Genomic DNA, 22,288 nt, shown 5'->3' with positions numbered 1-22,288 from the left:
ACAATATATATCTTGGTTCTATTCGTATCAAAATCTAACATATAGTCTGGCACCAAGCTAACAAGTATATAGATACTAGCTAGCTCAGAATACTGGCAGCACTGCTCAAGTCCATCACTTTTGTTCTATTCAGTTCTTCGACGCAACCACCTTGGACATGAATCTCCAACTCGACATGTCCAATTCACTCCTCGCCACGGTGCCAATCCAACCTCGCTCCAATTGCCTTTAACCAGCGGAAGTAATCCTCGCTGAAACTCGATGATTGGCCGGACGTGCAGCGCGTCCTGACGTACGGAGTAATAATCCAGAATAATCATCGACATCCCCTTATCTCATTTCCCATCCCATCGAGCCCCGTCCCCAGCATTACTTACTGTAATTAGGACACAGGTTTAGGTAAACTATGCACAGCAGATAACAATGAAACGGGGCACGGGCAAATCATGCAGCGCGAGCCTTGCATCGAGTATCCACGACCAGCACTGACTTCCTGAACGGAACGCCAAGCCGATGATTTGAAAAGGGGAATGTTTAATGTAAATAGTCGTACCGTATTTGATGTCGATCCCCCGGAAAGGAGTTGAGTTGCATGGAGTAACTGGCTACCTGCTAACTACTGCTATAGTTAACTGCAAGTGCGGGCTGGCAGACGGCAGTTGAGCCGAGCAAGTTGCTGCCTCTGCTAAGTATAGAACCGTTCTATACAGCTTCACTGATCGCTCCCGCTCCGAGTGACGTAGACTGGGGTAGAGATGAGTTGGCTGGGGCAGTGCCAGTGCACATCGAGATAGGCCTCAGTATTCTTTCGACATTCTCTGGCTGTCCTCAGACTCCGCCAAGGCCCCGAGCACTGAGCACATAATTCCAGGCCCAAGCCCGAAAATGTCGCCAAAACAAACAGTTGACCAGCGACACGCCTGGAGGAAAGGAATGCATGGCAGGGGTCTTGGCGAGCCAAAGCTGCGGATGTTGCAATAATTGAGTTTTGAGCGTGTTGACTCTTGGGTCCTGGGTCTTTTCTTTGACTGACTCTGTGACCGGGAAATCGTGCGACCTATTGGAGCGGACATATACAGGGCAGCCTGGACTGGGAGGCGGTGTTTTGCATGCCAAGATGTACTACAGCCCTTGATATCCATACAGAGACTGGACGCTTATCAGTGTCATAATATGACTGCGAGGTATTATTATTCCTTCGTTATCGCCAAAGGGATACGCCAAGAGCGCCTTGCTGTCTCTCTCGTCCATCGCAATTGCTTGGCCCGAGCCGCCGGCTCATTCTGTATACTCCCTTTTTTTCGGCGATGGACACGTCGATGTGCCTCTTATCTTGCAAGCTGCAGGCCTGATTATTTGCCTTTTTTAAACTCTCGCCCCCCCGTGCCCAGCATCTTGGCCTCGTCTGCTCCTGACCGATCGGAGCTCTTGTCCCAAGACATGATCGACGGCCGTACATACATAGTCCGCCAAGTCTGGTCCTTTAAGTTCACGACCTCATGCCTAAAACGCTCATCACTGGGGGATATTCAGGGTTTCAGGTCAGCTGGCCGAGCATCTGTCTGGGCACTGCAGGCACTGGCAGTCACCCCAGTCAGGTACATGAGCATACGTACTCACGATCGACCGGGCCAAGTCCGACTTGCATTCAGTCAGCAGCATTCGAGTCTCACGAGCATTATTGCGCATCACGATGTTCGACTCGTTGAGACACGACTGACTAGTTCATCCTTCCCCGTGCGTGCCCAGCGGTCGATCACCTCTGACGAGTAGATGCGTAGATAGCTACAGCCATCGTCACTGGCACAACCAGACCCACGGCGCGGTGCCCGAGACGAGGACGAAACAAGACGGGCGAGTGAAGACGAAGTGAGGGATATCCATGATGACATGAATAGAAAGAGGCGACGTCACATTAGGCATCTGCCAGAGTCCCAGCCACCTGCAAGTTGTAAGTTGTAACGCGCTCCGACTCTGGCGGTTTTGGGAACTCGGTCGATCTGCACTGCCTGCTTGGCGGACGCAACATGCCTTTTCAATATGGGTATGGCTGGTCGGTGGTCACTTGCACCAACTGAATGGGGATGGGGATGCAGGCTTGGCTGGCCGTTGCGTGTTACACTGTTCTACAGTCTACTTGGACGAAATGGTTGAGGCTGGCCAGTACCGTGCCCGTAACCAGGTGCGGTCGACGACTGCGTACGAAGTAAATCTGCTGCCTGCGTACTAGTATGCAGTAGTGCTAAAGCGACAACTCCAGACCCGGAGTTTTGCGTCTCTGGTGAAGAATTGGGGTTGCGGGGTGTGATCGCGATCGAGTGCTGCCATCCATGGAGGTGATCCCTTGGCATGGCTTCTGTGTCACTGCGACTGTTACTCTGGGATTGAATGCCGGACAAATAGGAGGATGGTCGAGGTGGCAGAAGACGGTTGCTGTGAAGGCACATTTGCCTTTGACGGTTTGACGTGGTTAGCGGGTGGATGGCATAGTACAATTATTATACAGACATATATCTTGTCGGACAGTGCAGCATCACCAGTATGCTACAAATGATAAAATGCAAGCTCCTCGGAAATACAGACTCAACGGAGTCCACTTCCGCAAGCAACTGTACCTCTTCCAGAAAAATCTGAACCCACCCAAAGAACGCCCGACTCTGGCACAGGCACGGAAAGTTCTTCGACGTTCCAAGTCCAAGGTCTCGAATCCGCGCGACCGTGGAACAGCACACGTCCATCAGCGAATAATCCGCCGGGTCTCACTGGCTGGCAGGCAGGCTGCGAAAGGGCAAGAGGAAGATTAATGTGGCCCCCCTGACGTGCCGATTCCCGTGAAGCCGCCGTGTCTCAGCGACTCCAGACTGCACAACTGCAGCGCCGTGACGAATGCATCGTCCATTACGGCAAAGCCGGCCGACCTGACCCCATGGAGGGGGGAAGAGAAATGAGAAATTATTACTCTTAGTCTTGCGCCTTGCCAAGTTAGCTCTTCTAAGAAGGAAGTCGACTGACCGTCGCCTGGATCCGGATTTGCATAAGTGAGCGATTAATTAATTTTCGCTGTTGGACGGACGAGCACAATTGTCCGATCCGTCCGGTCCGTCGCAGTCGGAGTTTCGCTCTTGTTTGGGCATCTTTCTCTCTCGCTGTCTCTCTCTCTCTTTCCCTATCGGATTCTCTCGGCTCGTCCGCGTCGTCTTTCCAATTCCTGCCTCAACGACGCGTGCACGGTTCCGCCAAGCCGTGGTTAATCGGCATCTTAACCCCCTAGTTGGTGATCATGAAGTCTGTCTCCGTACTCTGGTTGCGCTTGGACAAAGGGCCCTGGCTTTTTTAAGTACCAGACTACTGATTACCTCGGGCCTGCCTCCCGAGACCGTTTCCGATGCGGATATGGGAAACGGTTGTTTTGGCTGTCACTGAAACTCTCAATTCCCGATATCAATATCGCTTCAAGTAGGGGGAGTAGACCGTAGATACCCGAGTGTAGTGTGTGCACCAGAATCGAATCGATCAACCTGGCCCGCCCAGAGGGCGTTGCGGCTTGTGGACGATCGTGAACGTCAGAATAATACCTCATAGTCTCAAGAGATGAGTTTCCATCCCGTCTTCTTCCACGATGCCCAGGTGCCTCCAAATTCTAGCTGCTTTAGGATTCAGTCGGGCTTTGTCCGGCCCGCGGCCATAACTAGTTGTACTCTGGCTCAAATGCTCAATCCTTCACCTTCACCTTTCAACTACGAGATACGAATATGATCGTCAAGATGGGGAAGGGTTCACACTTCTCGTGCATGTAACTAGACACGTAGTCTCGATACTCTGGTCGTACCGAGGACAGTCGTCAGATAAATCGATATTCGATACGAATGCGAAGCGGCCTCTTCCCGACAGAGCGTAAACTCCCTGTACTCCAATGCAGTTGCTATGCTCTTGGCACTTGGCGACGGCCATTATTCCTACTTCCTCCTACGTAAAGATGAAATGAATCTGATCTGCCGGGTCGACCGTATTTTCCGCCTTCTCCGAGTCAATAATTAATACAGGCATTGGTCTCAATTGATTGATTCCGCGACTGCATCTTGGAAGCGCCCGCTCCGATTCGCGAACGCCGCCCAAATGTCAAATTCACCTTCACCTCCAGCTAGGTCTCTCTCCTCGGGACTTGCAGCTCTGGGCAGAGGGCAGAAAATCCCTCACCAAGATCATCGATGCGACAGCTTGGCGCGGGCGATCGTCTCCGGAGCAGTGGGGAGCATCTCTTGACGAGTGAGGAGGCGTGCCGTCACCTGCATCATCCTCCATTATCTTGAGTAATTTGGTGTTCCTCTGACTAAACCCATTTCCACGCCCAGGGCCTGTTTGGGCTTAGCGCGTGCTCGCAATTGTGCCTGCGGTGAGTGGGCTTAAGTGCCTCGTGTCTGCGTCCTCGGTACGCCTAGATACGCACTGATACGGCCCTGTTACGCCGGTCTCCCTAGCCTGGTAAACTACTGTAGGAACAATGGAGCCAAGACCTACATGGAGCTCAATAGTCGATGTTAGTGAGCGATCGCAATTCGTCTCTGAGGAACTGATACTCAACAATTGTTCTATTAATACCAAGACCCCATATCTTGATATCACGGTCTCGTTCATCGTTTATCAGGGTAACTGATCATATCCTGGTCGAAAATCAACTCTCCCCGGTTCCCCGACTTTCTCCTCACGGGGGCGAAATACCTCCTTTACGGGTTTTGTATTGTCGTTTCAGTATAACTTCCCGCAACGGGTAAGGCATGGTAGGGTCTGGCCCGCTAGCCAAGTTGGGAACTTCGCTACCCCGACCCTGGCTTCTTCTTACCAATGCCAACCAAAAACCACGGGCACTGCAATTGCTCGTAGGTAATAATCGCACTCACCGCAAATGCACACGCAACTGCAGGACCTCCGCGGTATACCTCTTCAGGCTCCCGGAAACAGATATTCTCACGAGCATTACGCGAGCCCGCGCGAATTTACCCGGTCGCCACAATCCGCCGCCCGCAGTCCGCACGGCCTTCACACATCGGGCTGCCGATGGAGGATATTTCAATTATGACGTCGTGGCTTTGATTTTCAACTGACGTTGTGCTTGTGGACGCCATGCCGACATCCGATCAATCCTGCACAGACTTGATCTGAGCATGCTTCTCGACGCCCGGAGTAGGCTTAGTAGTTATCACGGCGGAGTGAGCGAATTTGTTCGAGTAATTGCGATGCCAGAGAAATGCACTAGACCCACGAAAACATTCTAGAAAAAGTCGAGAAACTGATCAGGCGGCCTCGATGCAGGTTGAGCCTTGGTACCTGAACTGGCCCCTCTGGTGTCCAGAGGGTCACAGAAGGTGGATGCTTTCGGTGGCAAGTGGGCAACCATTCAGAGGAGAGCGAATTCAGGGCCTCAAATCCGCAATTCATCCCGTTCCCGCTGGGTGGGCCGGCATCAAAGTTACTCCGATCACCCACTCGGCCTCCGCTAACCTCAGGCCAAGGGGGAAGGAGGGTGATGGCCTCACTTCTGCCAGTTTGCAGCGTGCGTGATATAATTGAAGCCATTATGAACTTATGACGCCTGTCCCGGTGCGATCGAGCGGGGTTATGCAACTGCTACTCTGCTTTGCCAGCGCCTTGTTGCGTCGCTGACTTGGCCTTGAGATGGATGAAACTGTTTGTTTCTCTTTACGGTCTGGATTTTCTCACGTGCTTCCATGGAAGCAAGCGTAGCAAAGATCGACAACATTGTCCCCCGAATCTGAATCCGGAAGTGCTGTACGAATCCTGGAGCTGGTAATACGGTCGGCGATTCAGCATTCAGAAAATACCTCCCGCTAGAACAGCGGACGTACTACATTCATCATCGGAACCCAGATTTCTCGTAGGGCATAGCTGTTAAATCTTGAGCACCAGTGCGGATGCGAAGAGCCGCCATGTGGTGGGCATTCGCTGAACCCCCGAGAAGCGAATTTTGGTTCCACGGTTTTACTGTGGAGGCCATCTCAGACCTTCGGCGGGCAGAGTTTGGTTCGAGACAGCAAGACCAGCAAGCTTGCCTATCAACTCCACCCGGATTCAATGTCAGGAGGCCCTCCAATTACGGAGACGCCTCGACAAATTCTGCGTAATGGGCGAGGAGTGACAGGCGCATTGAGTGGACAATTGGATCTGCTCACCAATTGAGTTTGCAGGAGCGAGAGGCCAAATGCCGCCAAAAAGAACCAGAGGCAAAAGAAGCTCAGTACGAAGCCAATTCAGCCCTGTGAGGATGGCCCGTCCTACACCCTTTACCTCCGACTGCTTCGCGATGACGGCTCGCATTGATCTTGGCTGACGTGCTGCTCCCATAATTGTTGCCTCACTGGGAAAGGCTTCGTTGCGAGAGGTCCTTGCCCGGCACCGGTGAGCATCCCCCGGAAACTCGATCGCAAACTCGTGCCGAGGTCGATGCGCACGGATACGCAGGTTTTTTTTTTTTTTTTTTTTTTTTTTGGCTTTTGGCTTTTGGAATTGATCCTTTGCGAGAGGCGGGATGGGACGGTCGTACTCCGTAGTCACGATAATAATGACATCGTCGAAATGGACGCCGGACTGGCCATGATTGCTTCGTGAGACCGGGAAGAACGGGACAACTGAGAGGCTAGCCCAATCCGACCCCCCGTCAAGTCAGCGTCTCTCTCAGCTTGACACGACTCGCGGGGCAAGGTTTTAATTCACGCAGAGGAGGTTGGGCCTTTGGGATTTGAGAAAGGCTCAGCCGCGGAAAGCGCTCTCCGCAGAGGCTGCTAGTGTTGGGGCCTGGGGGAGAGGGGAAGAAGCTATCCAGGCGGGCACGAGCTTTCCAATCTCATACCGAGAAGGGCATAGCAGCTTGACTCGGGCCTCGCGCAATTCCTTTGATGCTCCAGGTCGCTTCCACGCCCGCGCGAGGCGTCTTTGCCTCTTGGGCCTCTGTCACGGACCCGTATCAAACCGCACGCCGTAAATTATTGTATTTCCACACCATCCCGGCATTTGACGCCTGCTGTCGATTGGCCCGTCGAATTTGCTTTGCATTGATGAAGCTTTCTCCTCCATTCACGAGCTATGGTCTGCTGTTGGATATCTCACCTTCATAACTCTGCTTGTTGTTTATGGAACACAATCCACGTGCCATCATCTCCTTGCATGTCTGACAACGTGGTTGGGTTGAACTGCCCTTGGTTCGTTAAAGAATCGCCTGGCACCTGTTCACCGAAATCTGGGGTCGAAGCGGCACGGTTGATGATCCAAATTCCAAACAGCGCTAGAGCAATTGGAACTGTCATCGAGCAGGAGTCTGTGGCGTTTGAACTGCTATTATTACTACTCCTAGAACGTAATCGGGACGCCAGCGAGGCAACTACCTCCACCCCAGCTGCTGCTGCTGACATTATTCGATTAAACAAAGAAACGAAGCAGGAAAACTTAAGATTGCGGAGGATAAACCTTGGCGGATGCATAGCCCAACCATCTGATTGACTGAGACGACAAGCATTCTGCAAGATGAAGCTTGGGGTAGGTCATCTTGGAGATTCCCTGTTCGTTTCGTAAAGAGAGGCAACCAGCACAGATGAGAACACCGGACGCACCCGATATGTCAGGCGATCTCGTGAGCAGCAGTCGTATGAGGGAGTGACAGCATGGGATGGCATCACTGCCGTTCATCTGCAGTCCATGCATGAGCTCTCCCACGCTGGCTGCGTCCGAGAGGAGTGTTCTTGCAACGTGGAACACCTGTGCACCTTTCATGTATGCAGAGACGGGCTGAATTACAACAGCAGGGTCCAGGATACTAGTCGATTGACTCGATTCTGACGAATGTGTTCGGATGGCCAAAGGTCGGTGGTTCCAATTGCGCGTTTCGGCGCGGACTCGACGTATCCATACTTACCCTATACGAGCAATACCGTACGGTCTACTGTCGTTATCTTTTATTACGATAAGGCGTCGTCGATACAAGTGTTATCCGGAGCTACAATGCGGATTAGGGATGGTGTTCCCCTGATTAAAGAGGAGCTTGACTGGAGCCCCGGCTGTCCATAGCCATACGGATAATGCTGGCCAAGTGGCCATTGAGAGAAAAATAACGCGTCTAGACTCTCGAGCAGCATGAGGATGGAGACGCGCCTCAAGGCTCAGGGCGTTTGGAGCGAGACTGGATTTGGAATAGAAGAGTGGGGGATAGTCGTCACACGTTCGAGGAGGCTGGAGGAACGCGATCGGCTTCATGACGGTGTCGGTGTTGGTGATCGGACGGACCGGGATAGACCTGAAGGCGAAAGAGCAATAATCCCAGGGAAAAGAGTGACGGCGACGGAGAGAGAACCCACGAGCTGGGCGGGAACGTGGGACTGTAGATAGTTGTTGTTCTTGGAAGGAATGTCCCTTTTCTGTCGGATGCCAGGAGCTATATCCGTACTTCTCTCCTCTGTGCAGTGACGAGCTTCATCGGCACATAGCTGCTTTAACGGTTCATTTCGGGGCTTATCCGGGTCCAGTAATAATATACTGTACAATTATTTGATAAAGATAGACCAGTCAGTCAACGGGGCTCCTACAATCGTCATTACTCGCGTGCATACTGCATACGAGCGTAGTCTACGCCAAGGCATATTGAATGAGGCAGTCTCGGCATTTCAATCGAGGTACCGCAATATGATGGATAAGAGTACCGATGATGAGTCTCAGCGACTGTCGGCAAGAGTCATGTGCAAACCAGGTTTGTTTGTTTGTTTTGACCCTGCATAACCGCAATCGGCATCAGGGCGTTCTTGACCCTCCTCCCCCTTGCATTCCCGTTTTGGTGAACCCACGAGCTCACAATCTTGGAAACAATCCCTGGCTGCCGCAGGCGATGATGCTACAGGAGAAACGGAGCAACTTGAGACAAGACATGCTTGCTGGTCGCGCGTCTGGGCCTCGTCGTCGTCGAGAGATCGGAGGATTATTATTTGGGCGTCTCTAAGGGGTAGAATGTTTTGACAATCGCAACTAGTCTACTAGTTCGAAGTATACTTTGGCGGCTATGACTTCATCGTCGGCGTCCAGGCTCTCGACGACCTGTGAGACGATGACTTCAGTCTGCAAGGGAATTTATTGGAAGATGTCAAAACCCAGTGTCATGGCAGCGGAGAACGAGGGATGGGATGGATGAGACAAGTATACGAGTACAATGATTGACGATAAGATCGATAGTGTTTCTCGTCATTGTCTTGTCCAAAGTCTGTCTGTCGCGTCGTTCACTGGCCTCGCTGACAGCAGAAGTTTCACTCGGCATCGGGACCAGTCGCAGACTCGCGATTATGACTGTATCATCATTTCCTCCTTCGCCCTCTCGGGGGGGGCCTGTTAATAATATTACTATCATCGTTTCCTTAGCCAGACCGGGTGAGAAAATCGCGCATAGAAAAGGCCACTGAATTGGCCTAGCAAAATTAACTAGGACCACCCGCACACGGCAAAAAGGGATCTTGATGCGGTATGAATGGCGGTATCGTAACCTTGTATTCCAGCTTCACACCCCAATGCTCCCCGTGGAGATGCTCGTTTATCCCGTATTTTTACAAATAGTAACAATCATGACATACTGCTGCTGCTACGACAATGATGGCAAAGCCTGCCCGGTTGAGACGGAAAATTTCTCCCATTGATCGGGGTCGGGTTGATTCAAAGAAATTTTCTGTTCGCCTCAGCCGAACGAAAACTTCTCGATGCGTCCTGCAATGCAGGTAAATCTCGTCGAATTGTCGGAGTCGTGTGTGGCCTTTGTTTGGAGAAGACTCGGGAGTCTTGGGGGAGAGCGAGGGGGGGCAAACTCGGCACAGGTCTGCCGGTTGTGGACGCCAAGTGCGATGGAGAAGAGCAGGAGAGATTTTCTCCATCACGACAAAAGCAACCGGCGTAAGGTGCCGTACCATGATACCATACGGTGGCACCCTCTGACAACAAAGGGAAAGAGGGGAGTCTTCAACCATTGGACTAGACCAGTTTCGGCATGAAGACCCACATGGTTGGTGAGTGAACCCACGGAAAGAGTGGGCAGAAAAATAAAAAACAATAAATGATTCGGGCAATTCAGTAATGATGCGTCGCGTTAAGCGGAAATGTGTGTGTGCTTGCGAGGGTCGGTCATTCGACCACGGCCAGGGCAGGGAGTCCAGGGAGCGAACTGAGATCAGTGGCTAACTAATCCCGGTCACGCTAGTCCGGTTTGGGCTAGATCATAAAAAATCTTGAAAAAAAAAAAAAGCCAAAACGAAAAAAAAAAAAAAAAAAAAAAAGTGGGCTTACGCACAGGGAAAGTTGCCCGCCCGTTGGAGCTTCAGGACGTGTTTGTCCTGGTCCCGTGAAATCCATACTCCCCCCTCAATATTAAAGCGCCCATTCTCCCTGTCCCCTCGCTCTCATTTTCCCCTCTCCCTTCTCTCTCTTCCCTTTCATAGGATTGTCCGACTCTTGCCATTCCTGCCATTCATCGTTTGCATCTGCTCTCATCGTTGGGATCGACAAGGCTTTGTGAGCCGAAGCAACAATGGCGGAGCGGAGGATTTCCTATGCTCCCGACGTCGAGAATGGTGACCATTCTCGTCCCACCGACTTGAACGAAGGCGCTACCCTTGATGAATATGGTGCTCTCAACCGATACATTTCGACGGCTCGCGACGGTCGTCGTGGCTCGACCTCCAGCGCTGGTGCACTCAGCACCAAGGAGTCCAAGAAGCCCTGGTGGAAGTTCTGGGGCAAGGGCGGTGATGCCGACGGCGAAGAAGGCTTCGTCTGCCCTGAGGACTGGCTGGAGACCGATCTGAACGGTCTGCCCGGCAGCCAGATCGAACCGCGCCGCAAGCGCGGTGGCTGGAACGAACTGACCACCGAGAAGACCAACTTCTTCATCCAGTTCATTGGTTACTTCCGTGGTCCTATTCTCTATGGTAAGGATAACAATTCGCAAGTGTTGATGCGTCATTTTGGGACTCTGTGTTGACTCAATGCCTTCATTTAGTTATGGAATTGGCTGTTCTCCTCGCTGCTGGTCTTCGTGACTGGATTGATTTGGGTGTCATTATCGGTATTCTACTGCTCAACGCTGTTGTCGGTTGGTACCAGGAAAAGCAGGCTGCCGATGTTGTTGCTTCTTTGAAGGGTGACATTGCGATGAAGTCTGTCGTTAAGCGTGATGGTCAAGAGCAGGAGATCCTTGCTCGTGAGCTCGTTACCGGTGATATTGTGAGTGGCCTAACTGCTTTGATTGACAAGTCAAGAAGAAGCCCCGTTGCTAATTAACGCTCAACCAAATAGGTCATCATCGAGGAAGGTACTATCGTTCCCGCTGATGTTCGTCTCATCTGTGACTACGACAAGCCCGAGACCTTCGAGACCTACAAGGAATACCTCGCCACTGCCAACGACGACACCCTCAAGGAGAAGGATGACGAGGATGATGAGGATGGTGGCATTGAGGCTCGCCTCGGTGTCTCCCTTGTTGCCGTTGACCAGTCCGCCATCACTGGTGAATCTCTCGCTGTTGACAAGTACATGGCCGACACTTGCTACTACACTACTGGTTGCAAGCGTGGCAAGGCCTACGGTATTGTCACTGCTACTGCCCGTCACTCTTTCGTCGGTAAGACCGCCGCTCTCGTCCAGGGCGCCCAGGACCAGGGTCACTTCAAGGCTGTCATGGACAACATTGGTACCTCACTTCTCGTCCTTGTCATGTTCTGGATCCTCGCCGCCTGGATTGGTGGTTTCTACCGTCACTTGAAGATCGCTACCCCCGAGCACTCCGACAACACCCTCCTTCACTGGACTTTGATTCTTCTTATCATTGGTGTTCCCGTCGGTCTTCCTGTCGTCACCACCACCACCCTTGCTGTCGGTGCCGCCTACCTTGCTGAGCAGAAGGCTATCGTCCAGAAGCTCACTGCCATTGAGTCTCTTGCTGGTGTCGATATCCTCTGCTCTGACAAGACTGGTACCCTTACTGCCAACCAGCTTAGCATTCGTGAGCCCTACGTCAACGAAGGTGTGGATGTGAACTGGATGATGGCTGTTGCTGCCATTGCTTCCAACCACAACGTCAAGAACCTCGACCCTATCGACAAGGTTACGATCCTTACTCTCCGCCGCTACCCCAAGGCGCGTGAAATCCTTGCTCGCAACTGGGTTACCGAGAAATACACTCCTTTCGACCCTGTTTCTAAGCGTATTACTACCATCTGTACCTGCGACGGTGTTCGTTACACTGCCGCCAAGGGTGCTCCCAAGGCTATCCTCGCCATGTCCGAGTGCTCTGAGGAGGAGGCCCGCAAGTTCCGTGAGAAGGCTACTGAGTTCGCTCGCCGTGGTTTCCGTTCCCTTGGTGTTGCCGTTCAGAAGGAGGGTGAGCCCTGGCAATTGCTCGGCATGTACCCCATGTTTGACCCCCCTCGTGAGGACACTGCCCACACCATCGCCGAAGCCCAGCACCTCGGTCTTTCCGTCAAGATGTTGACTGGTGATGCTCTTGCCATCGCCAAGGAAACCTGCAAGATGTTGGCTCTCAGCACCAAGGTCTACGACTCTGAGCGTCTTATCCACGGTGGTCTCGCCGGCTCTGCCCAGCACGACCTCGTTGAGAAGGCTGATGGTTTCGCTGAAGTTTTCCCCGAGCACAAGTACCAGGTCGTCGAGATGTTGCAACAGCGTGGCCACTTGACTGCCATGACTGGTGACGGTGTCAACGACGCTCCTTCCCTCAAGAAGGCCGATTGTGGTATTGCTGTCGAGGGTTCCACTGAAGCTGCCCAGGCTGCTGCTGACATTGTTTTCCTTGCCCCTGGTCTCAGCACCATTGTCGACGCTATCAAGCTTGCCCGCCAGATCTTCCAGCGTATGAAGGCCTATATCCAGTACCGTATTGCTCTGTGTATCCACCTTGAGCTCTACCTTGTTACCTCCATGATCATCATCAACGAGACCATCAAGGCTGATCTCATTGTGTTCATTGCCCTGTTCGCCGATTTGGCTACCATTGCCGTCGCTTACGACAACGCTCACTTCGAGGCTCGTCCTGTCGAATGGCAACTGCCCAAGATCTGGGTTATCTCCGTTGTCCTCGGTGTTCTTCTTGCTGCTGGTACCTGGATCATGCGTGCTTCTCTCTTCCTCGAGAACGGTGGTATCATCCAGAACTACGGTTCTCCCCAGCCCATGCTCTTCTTGGAAGTCTCCCTTACCGAGAACTGGCTCATCTTCGTCACCCGTGGTGGTAAGACCTGGCCCTCGTGGCAGCTTGTTGGTGCCATCTTCGTTGTCGATGTCCTTGCTACCCTCTTCTGTGTCTTCGGCTGGCTCGCCGGTGAATACGTCGAGACTAGCCCTCCCAGCCAGGCTGAGTTCTCCCAGAACACCGACACTGACATTGTCACCGTTGTTGTCATCTGGGCTTACTCTATTGGTGTCACGATCATTATTGCGGTCGTCTACTACATCCTCACCATCATCCCCGCCCTCGACAACCTCGGCCGCAAGAACCGCTCTGTTGTCGACACGAAGGTTGAGAACCTGCTTAACTACATCTCTAAGCTGGCTATCGAACACGAAGTTGATGCTCACGGCAAGTCAAAATACACCCTTGGTGCTCGCACCGAAGCCGAAGAGGATGATGAGTAAACGCTTTATAAGCGCTCATTTTCTTAATTTCCTATCATCTGGATATCACTTGCCCATACATGCATGAGCTGGTTCCTCTGGCTTTTTACCCCGTATTATAGACTTTTTTTTTTTACTCACTATTACCCTTGCTCTAAGTTGATAGAGTCAATTTCTTTTCTTCTTTACATGTATGTATGTGATTAATAGTGATAAATTTAGTGGCATAAGGGTTCAAGAATTACTTTTCGCACCTCGTAAAAGACTTTGGCTTCTTTGGCATTTCGTAAAGGCTGAGAACCTTGAAGAAGCAAGCTCGAGCTCCAGGTCCGTCAAACTGACCAGTTTGGGCTTCATCTCCGAGCTCGCCGTCCATTCACCAATTACTGCGGAGGAGGTTCGCGTGCGGTGCGCACAATAACACGCTAAACCATAGTGCGATTCTTCGCAGTATCCACACAAGTTTCGTCCTATGACGGTCTGCCCTGTTTTATTTGATTCGGATCGGCCGTGCAGCTCCATCTTGCAGACGCGAGGAATCAACAATCTCATGTTTCTCGCTCTAATTCCTGCTCCATCGCATCGCCATCGCTTGTTTGTTGTTGCCATTTGCCAATTTGCGTGCGCCGTGCTCGTACCCATTAGACGTGCTGCGGCGCTGCAGACTACAGTGCCGAAGCCTCACCGAGGCTCAATGGATCTGTTTCGTTTCAGCAACCAGACCTCGATCCGCTCAGCTGCTTGTCGGTGATTCGGCGTTGTATGTTGTTCCTGACTCTTGTTGTTGTTAGCTTCGTCTTGGGTGGGCCTTTGTTTGGAACTATTGATGACGAATGTTTTGGGGCCGAGCGAGGATCGTAAGTTCGTACAGAGTAAATCGTAACGTGTATCATTTCGTCATTTTGAACGGCTTATCGGTGATCGCTGTGGTCATTGATTCTGCTAATGGAAATAGAGAATAGAGATAGGTCTGTGTTGTGAGTCTGAGATGTCCACTGTAAGCACAGTGCCTGAGTCAACAAATTCTCGTGATCTTGATGGAATTTATGCTTCACGTCTGCTTCAGCTTCGAATATCACTCCTGTGTCATCCGTTTTTGCTTCTCGACTTCGAACCGCCTGGCATGACTAGCACACCTTCGTCGGACGTGGCTCTAGCCAAGCGACTGTTCAATGAGAACAGCTTTATCAGTGATCGCCCTCCACTCCAACGCCTGCTGTTATTGTTTTCCAACTATACACCGCCAGAGAGCGTTTTCCCAGCACAACACTTCCTGTTCTCCACGTAATATGCATCATGTTAATATGCTTACAGGCGGGATTCAAATTTTCCGTTGCCCTGCTCATGGAATTTTCCGTCCGCTCACTTAGCCAATTTCTCCAGTAGTCAGGCTGATCATCCATCACAGCGGCACTTGATGTGCACACCATTGGACGGATTTCCAAGCTTTCGATTCAGCTCAATCAAAACCGGAGCTTCATATGCTTGGTTTGACTAGAATGAGGCTTGGAAGATGAGTCGATGCCACAACTGCGAGGCTACTCGCTCCCCCGCAGTTTCCCCGAATCCTGAAGATTTTCCGGGACAATGAGCTTGCTATGGTATAAAGAATACTATTGACGGCGGTAAAGTCGAGATTAGTTTATCGAGATCCGTCAATTTCATCCCACTAGGCAAATAAAATGCTCAGGCCATACCTTTGGGCCTTGTTGTTTCTCAATACCCTCCTGGTGTGTGCGGCAAGTATACCCTCCAACGCTCGCCAGCGTTGCCAGAGGTCGCTAGAAGCATGTCCCAAAGACACAGTCGTTGTTTCGGCGTCCAATCCTAAAGCTCAATTTTCAACAGTTCAAAGCGCGATTGAGTCGCTACCAAATGATAACAGCAGCCAGACAATCCTCGTCCTGGCAGGCGAATACATCGAGCAATTGAATGTCACCCGGCCTGGTCCAGTCACATTGCTAGGCCAGACAGACCACATAACTGATGCCTCGAAAAATAAGGTAACCATCACCTGGGCACAAGCCAACCATGACAATACTGGCCAAAGCGTCGATAATGTATTCTCAAGTGTCTTGGTCGTTGCACCCACCCTCGATTCCAGCTACACTGGCTCCGGTCCGACAGGGTATCCTGTGCCTGAGGATACACCCTTTGGTAGCGTGGATTTTCGGGTGTACAACATTGACTTTGTGAATACCTGGTCTGAATTTTCAGACGGCCCAGCGCATGCTCTCAGCTTCAGTCGGGCCAATGGGGGCTTCTATTACTGCGGATTCTATTCGTACCAAGACACTGTACGTTGATATGCCGGGTTATTCACAGAGTGGGTCAAATTAATGATTGCAGGTCTACGTAGGCAAGTTAGCCAACGCATACTTTTACAAAAGTATCATAGCTGGACAGACCGACTTTCTATACGGCTTCGGTACCGCCTGGATCCAATCATCTGAGATCCTCCTTCGCAACTGCGGCGGCGGCATCACAGCCTGGAAGGGTACCAACACTACTTTCGAGAACAAGTACGGCGTCTATATTGTGGAATCGACGGTCCAAGCCGCCAATGCCTCGATTGCTCCGGACATCGTCGGCAGCTGCCCGCTCGGTCGGCCCTGGAACAGCCTGCATCGATCTATTTTTGCACACTCGTACGAGGACGGCAGCGTTGCGTCCTCCGGATACATCGACTGGGTTGTTGACGGCGAGAGCCGCCTAACCAATGGGACCCTCATGGCCGAGTATCGCGTTTTCGGACCGGGATTCAATGAGACTGGTCGTGCTTCTACCAATGCCTCGATTGTCTTGACCTCAAGGGAATATGCCCCATATGACTCTCCACAGAAGGTCTTCCTAACTCCAAGTGGCAAACCAGGCAATGTTGGCTGGATCGACTGGCACGCATAGGTAGCCTGACAGATACTACACTGTACGTAGCAAGGACAATCAACAATCAGGAATCAACAACCACGGCCGTCTCTCTTGGTTCACTCTCAAGATAAACCGTCCAACTCTCCCCGTGCAGCCAAATACGCCGCCCCTGTATCCGCCCAGACTTCATAGACCCTTACCTTCCACCCTCCTTTTCCTTCCTCAACCCCGTCTTCCGCCAAAGAAATCTTATAAATAAACACCTCATCCCATCCTTGCCCCGTCACCTTGCTCACAAATCTCGCCCTCCCCTTTAAGCAAACAACCGCGTTTTCCGTATCAACAATCCAGTCCTTCTCTTCATCAAGATCCATACTCTCAACCCCCAAGTTCTCGCTCAGCAGGTTGAAGTACTTCGTTAAACCATCTTGCCCGCTGAATGCGCGACCCAAGAATGGCGCGAGTGAAGGGAGACCGTGCTCGTAGATACATGGCGTCGGGGAAGTAGTGAACGTTGAGAGGAGGGTGGGGATGTCGGCACCGGTTGAGAAGGCCGCGCAGAGGGCGCTTGTGCCGGATATCAAGTCGGCGCGGGTGGGCATTTTGAACGGACCTTTTCAGGGAGAATCACTGCTGTTGTTATGTCCCGTGCGATTCTGTAATCAATGAGATATCGGATTGGATTGGAATTGAGTTGGGTTGGGGAGAAGGTGTTGGGTGGTGCGGAGGAGGGATGGATTGATGACGTAGTTATAGCAACATTCTAGATCCAAGCCCTAGATGGATAGTCCATGTATGCGGTATCTCATACTGCGACATTTCTTTTGGAGAGGGAGACCAAGCTAAAACTGACTGAATTACGGCGTACGCGACTTTCTTGGCCAGTCGAGTCCACTATTGCTACGTATGAATAATGGAGCAAGATGTGATAGAACGTAAATCAGATAGAGCAGTGCAGTCTTTAGCAGGTACAGCCAATTTAGAATGTGAAAAAAGCAAAAAAGGCCCAAATCCATCTGGATAATGATAATACTAATATAAGAAAAGAAAATGGCCTCTGCGCAACCGTTGCCCAAATCAACAGCAATGACTCCCCCTTTTAAATGACCCTCGAAAACTCCGCGCCGCCGGTAATAGTGCGAAACTCTCACATAGGAGGCAAGTATAGAAATAATAGAGATACTCTTGAATAAATTTATAGCCTGATTACTGGCGCCATGACTTCCCGCAGTTCAAACAAGTGCAGAACAATGTCATAGGTTCATCTGCACTGCGGGTCTGTGCCTCAGTATAGGTCACCTTTCGTTGACCACATTTTCCGCACTGCAAGCTCGTACTGATACTGCGCTCAGCTTGGGCTACCATAGCCTTGTCCATGTTCTCCTTTTGGATCCTCGCATCCTTCTCGCGCTGTTCGTCAGACCGGAGCTCGTCGTGGGACATTTTCACGAAGTGCTCAGGAGTGACGGAGTTGCTCAAAACGCGGACGCGCAGTGTTGGGTTGGACTTGTTTTTGAGATTCTGGAATAGACTGCGGATTTTGGTGCGGTATGGTTCTTTCGTTTCAGGCCCGAAGGCGTCGTACGCTGCAGCTTCGACTGCTGCAGCCTTTGATAGCACAGCCTTCGGAGGCTCCGTCGAGTTGAGACAAAGCCCATCATAAATAAGACCAATACAGTTGTCGCGTGCCTTGATACCTGTCTGGTTTGTGTCAACTCCATCCGCCTTCCACGTTCGCTTATCTGGGGGCACCGAGAGCTTTGAGGCCTTATCCGATGGAGTCGCACTGGCGGGCGACGCGGTTCCATTCTGAGGTGGACGGGGAGATGCGCTTGATCTTTGACTGCCCCCTGCTGATCCGCTCGCTTTCTGCTTGTTGACCTCGTTCCGCCATCTGGAGACAATCTCACTCGATAAGCGTGCAACTTCCGGTGATTTGTGTTGTTTGAATTTGTTGACTATGATACCAACACGGGTAGATCGCAGTAAGTCCTCCGAGGCCTTGACACCCTGTTGTAACTCCTTCAATAGCGATATTATGTTGGCCGCTGGCTCATTTTGAGTTGCAGCCTTCGTGAGTGCCTTCGCCTTCAGTTCGATTTCCTTCGGTTCCAGTGCCATCGTGAATAGGGAAAGTGCGCTCTCGAATACAATAAGTATAAGCTAGAAGACTTGTAGGCGTTAGAAAAAAGCATGTGCGAAGATAAGTTTCACAACAAGAAAAAACAGAGGTGGGAAATGAAATGGGCGCAAAGTATAGATGTATAAAGACGGAAAGTTCAGTTGCGATAATGGCACGATGCGCAAAATCACGAGAGAAATCCCCAGCATCTGGACTTATGACCTTTGCTGCGCTCGCAAGTCTTATTTCCAACCAGCGCGGGACAATCGCACGTGCCTGTTAGATGTTGACCCGAGAGCTCCAGATTATGGCAAATTTAGGTCCCATCGACATAAACAGGAGAAACAGCGGCATGAAAAGGAAGTAAAACATGATATAACTAGTACAAAAAAGGTTATAACGGTGAAATAAATTCACACACTTACCCTCTGGGGTCGGTTAGGACTGACGCGGTACCGGGATGCGGAGAGTAGCGAGTGGAGTTCACAAGACGTAAATACGGATCGCGCTTGAACGGGCGGCAGAAACGCGCGCGATACTGTTAAGAAAAGGCGAGGATGGCAGAGGTGAGGTGAGTTGGTAAAGAGAAGTTGACAAGATGGCGGCGGAAGAAGAGCTCCGAATCTCTGTCGCAGTGCCAAGCTATGTCCTTCCTATCTGGGAATAGCCGAGTCTTGCCCAGGGTATACTTCTCCAAAGGGGGGGTCGGGTCTCCAATTCTATTCACACGATATTTTAATCACACAATAATTTCTATGCACATTGATTTATTGTATTTCTCAAAAATTATATACATAAGTTGGGGGCGAAGAACATGCTGTGTAAGGGCACAGGTAGAAGAGCAGCGAACTATGTATTCTTCCACTTCGTGAGAATATGGAAGCATGGGGAGATTCAGGGCTTGACAATGAGGCAACGGAGAGCAATAAGCACACCTAGGGCGGGATATGCTCTCATAAGTGCTCATGAGGCAGTATTCTAACGGCGATGTTGTGGCGGAGGTTTTCGCAGGGAGCGTTTCCCCCAAAGCTGAAGACTGAATGCGCGCAAGCTGGTGACCGAATTGCGCATCAGTGATGATCATATCCAGCTTTCAACACGCGAACCGTGAGGTGTTTGCCATAGCACTTGAAAGTCGGGGGTAGAAGAGGTGTGGTTTTGCGTAATATGCAAAGGAACTGTGTTCTTGTGCGATTAGATGCCGGTCTTCCCCAGGACGTCGGCAAGCTTGTCGACTTCATTGTCCTCTTTCTGGGCTACCTTCTCAGTCTCTGCCTCCTCCGCCTCCTTGACAACCCTCTCAGCCTTCTCTTCCTCCTCCTCCTCTTCCTCTTCTTCTTCTTCCTCCTCTTCGCTCTCTTCTTCCAACTCATCTAGCTCGTCAACTCCCCACATGTCCTCAGGGTCATCGTCATTGCCGTGCTCTTCCTTCCGGGCATCCAGGAGCTCACTAAGTTCCATGATGTTGTTATCCTCCTCCTGGAATTTGTTTCCATTGAGCTCAATACGGCGTAGGGATGGAAGGGCGGTCTTGGCGGCGTGCAAAAATTGCTTGACGCCCTCAGCTGAGATCTCGTTGTATTGTAGGCGAAGAGTCTCGACTTTCTGATTTTTGGCCTCAGCAAGAGCCTGGGCAACCTTAACGCCTCCACGTGCAGAAAGCAAACAGTCACCAACTCCCAGTTCGCGGAGGGAAGGCCATCCACTGAGCACAGCAGCAAGAGCAGTAGATCCGGTCACAGTGAAAGTGTTGTCCTGCAGGTCAAGAACTTCGAGAGCACTGGCGTGGCGAAGACCCTCCTTCAGCAGGTGAGAGATACCTTCTTGACGAATTCCGTTCTGGGTCATCTTCACCGACCGTATTCCAGCCGCGTGCACCTGGTAAGCCCGGGCCCAAGCTGCCATGCTGCCATTTTCCAATCGGTTCCGTCCGCAGACAATGCTCTCCAGCAGAGGGGCCTCCTTTCCGCCCTTGCGCGCCTCCTCTTTGCGCTCCGCGAGCTCTGTAAGTGCTTTGGCGATGTTCGACCCCGCGTCCGGCCCCATTCCATTGTTGTTCAAAATTAGGTTGCGGAGAGGGACGTGGCGAGAGAGGAAATCGACGAGCGGCTTTTGGGTGTTGGCGCCGAAAGCATTGTCGGAAAGGTTGATGGTGTGAAGAGTCGAGATCTCGAGAAGCGCATTGAGGAGGAAGGTGAGAGCGGCAGGGATTTCGCTGAGCAAACGGGAGGTGAAGATATCAGCGAGCTCGGCCACTTCCAGGCTCTTCTGGGTGGAAAGGACGGCGGCGAGGCGTTCGGACGCTGGAACACCCAAAGTATTTCCCCCAAGGCGAATTTCAGTATATCCAGTGCTCTCAATTAAAGGCTTAATATGGGCGTCAATGTCTTCAGCTGAGTCCAATTTCAGACCCTTGCCCTCGAGAGAAAAGATCTTTGGAGGGGCCATGGTGGGGTAACTTTCGGAGTTAGAAAATGATAGATCGCAATGTAAAGGACAAACGGAGAAGCAAATCGGTGGTCTAGAATATAGAAATTAAATATCAAAGCAAGCAAGCCAACCGGGCAAGTTTCAGGGGGCGTGATTAAAGAAGGATCTGTTGATGGAGGGCACAAGACAGTCCGAAGCCACAGCAACAAATGGGAAATGAAATAAATTGTCAATAAGGAGAGCCGCCGATCATCGCCGCTCCGGTTGCCCGCACAGCCCAGTTCCGCCGTTTCCGCCCGGCGCATCTGAACTGCTCGCATTATTATTAATCAAGCACGCCTTCAATTGAGAATAGCTTCAGTGCACCTTTTGAACCTTTTCCGACCTTCTTCATTCGTTCATCATTGCGTCGGTCATACCCTGCCATATCTCCATCATGTCGTGGCTTTTTGGATCAACCAGCGGTAAGCCAGTCCAGCCCAGGCCGTCTGTCAAAGGCTCTTTTGCATGCGGAGAAATCTTGCTAATGATCTCCAATTACAGGCCCTGCTGAAAAGACTCCCGTGCCCGTCGCGACCCAAGCACCAGCTGCAGAAAAGCCGAAGGTTCGTACATCGCCGATCAGATGGTCGTTTAGTTCAAACTAACCATTATCTACCTTTTACTAGCCATGTTGCGTATGCAAAGACGAAAAGACAACTCGAGATGATTGCATGCTCTTCTCCAAATCCGATGATCCGACGCAAGAATGCAAGTCAGTGATCGAGCAGTATAAGGCCTGCATGGCCGGGTACGGTTTCAAGGTCTAAACTTTGCGCCGTAACCTTCGCAAAATCAAGTGTTGCGTATGCATTTGCTGCGCCGTACGAGATAGTCTACAAGAATACTGTGTATTATAAAGTTGCGAGGATACCGCCAACATGTGATAGAATGGAGATGGACCTCTGCGGCATTGGCTTGGTGTTATGGTCATGGGTTTTATCTGGGTTTCAAATGTACATTATTTCCGCATATCGTGGTTCTACAGAACTCATCTCCTTTCCATTCCCTTGATCCGCCCAAATTGTCCAGACCGAATATATGCGGCCCAGCTTATATATGTGATTTTCATAGGACAGCTATGGTACATTATACATGATAAGCTCAGAGCAATTTCTTCTGAGCTTCTATGAAATGGGTATCATTGTTCGTCGGACGTATCTT

General features: G+C 51.3%; 8 protein-coding genes across 8 annotated transcripts; 5 read left to right on the top strand and 3 right to left on the bottom strand.

Moving 5' to 3' along the window:
• Positions 1-1,499: 1,499 nt before the first annotated feature.
• ASPSYDRAFT_29684 (uncharacterized protein) lies at positions 1,500-2,804 on the top strand (the record flags this gene model as incomplete). Its single annotated transcript, XM_040844676.1, has 6 exons — positions 1,500-1,541; positions 1,576-1,737; positions 1,792-1,951; positions 2,133-2,199; positions 2,238-2,302; positions 2,527-2,804. 6 exons carry the CDS (start codon positions 1,500-1,502, stop codon positions 2,802-2,804), a joined length of 774 nt encoding a protein of 257 aa, XP_040704992.1.
• A 7,760-nt stretch (positions 2,805-10,564) lies between these two features.
• On the top strand, positions 10,565-13,686 carry ASPSYDRAFT_146451 (plasma-membrane proton-efflux P-type ATPase; the record flags this gene model as incomplete). The annotated part of the gene is made up of 3 exons (XM_040841626.1): positions 10,565-10,964; positions 11,036-11,259; positions 11,332-13,686. The coding sequence occupies 3 exons, from the start codon at positions 10,565-10,567 to the stop codon at positions 13,684-13,686; spliced, it is 2,979 nt and encodes a 992-aa protein (XP_040704991.1).
• Positions 13,687-15,347: 1,661 nt separating this feature from the next.
• On the top strand, positions 15,348-16,569 carry ASPSYDRAFT_147370 (putative pectin methylesterase; the record flags this gene model as incomplete). The annotated part of the gene is made up of 2 exons (XM_040841709.1): positions 15,348-15,962; positions 16,015-16,569. 2 exons carry the CDS (start codon positions 15,348-15,350, stop codon positions 16,567-16,569), a joined length of 1,170 nt encoding a protein of 389 aa, XP_040704990.1.
• Positions 16,570-16,655: 86 nt separating this feature from the next.
• Positions 16,656-17,135, bottom strand: ASPSYDRAFT_87735 (uncharacterized protein; the record flags this gene model as incomplete). Its single annotated transcript, XM_040851891.1, has 1 exon — positions 16,656-17,135. One exon carries the CDS (start codon positions 17,133-17,135, stop codon positions 16,656-16,658), a length of 480 nt encoding a protein of 159 aa, XP_040704989.1.
• Positions 17,136-17,536: 401 nt separating this feature from the next.
• On the bottom strand, positions 17,537-19,078 carry ASPSYDRAFT_43082 (transcription elongation factor DST1). Its single transcript, XM_040846589.1, has one exon. The coding sequence runs from the start codon at positions 18,652-18,654 to the stop codon at positions 17,740-17,742; it is 915 nt and encodes a 304-aa protein (XP_040704988.1). The 5' UTR covers positions 18,655-19,078; the 3' UTR covers positions 17,537-17,739.
• Positions 19,079-19,355: 277 nt separating this feature from the next.
• ASPSYDRAFT_43080 (GTPase-activating protein RNA1) lies at positions 19,356-21,425 on the bottom strand. Its single transcript, XM_040846588.1, has one exon. It carries the CDS (start codon positions 21,101-21,103, stop codon positions 19,850-19,852), a length of 1,254 nt encoding a protein of 417 aa, XP_040704987.1. The 5' UTR covers positions 21,104-21,425; the 3' UTR covers positions 19,356-19,849.
• Positions 21,426-21,521: 96 nt separating this feature from the next.
• Positions 21,522-21,894, top strand: ASPSYDRAFT_87732 (copper metallochaperone COX17; the record flags this gene model as incomplete). The annotated part of the gene is made up of 3 exons (XM_040851890.1): positions 21,522-21,549; positions 21,629-21,690; positions 21,754-21,894. 3 exons carry the CDS (start codon positions 21,522-21,524, stop codon positions 21,892-21,894), a joined length of 231 nt encoding a protein of 76 aa, XP_040704986.1.
• On the top strand, positions 21,577-22,288 carry ASPSYDRAFT_804260 (uncharacterized protein). The gene has a single exon (XM_040851040.1). It carries the CDS (start codon positions 22,051-22,053, stop codon positions 22,255-22,257), a length of 207 nt encoding a protein of 68 aa, XP_040704985.1. The 5' UTR covers positions 21,577-22,050; the 3' UTR covers positions 22,258-22,288.

The sequence above is a fragment of the Aspergillus sydowii genome, assembly GCF_001890705.1.
Source record: "Aspergillus sydowii CBS 593.65 unplaced genomic scaffold ASPSYscaffold_3, whole genome shotgun sequence".
Taxonomy (NCBI): domain Eukaryota; kingdom Fungi; phylum Ascomycota; class Eurotiomycetes; order Eurotiales; family Aspergillaceae; genus Aspergillus; species Aspergillus sydowii.
Note: the sequence above shows the minus strand (reverse complement) of the source record. Positions and strands in the feature narration are given on the sequence as shown.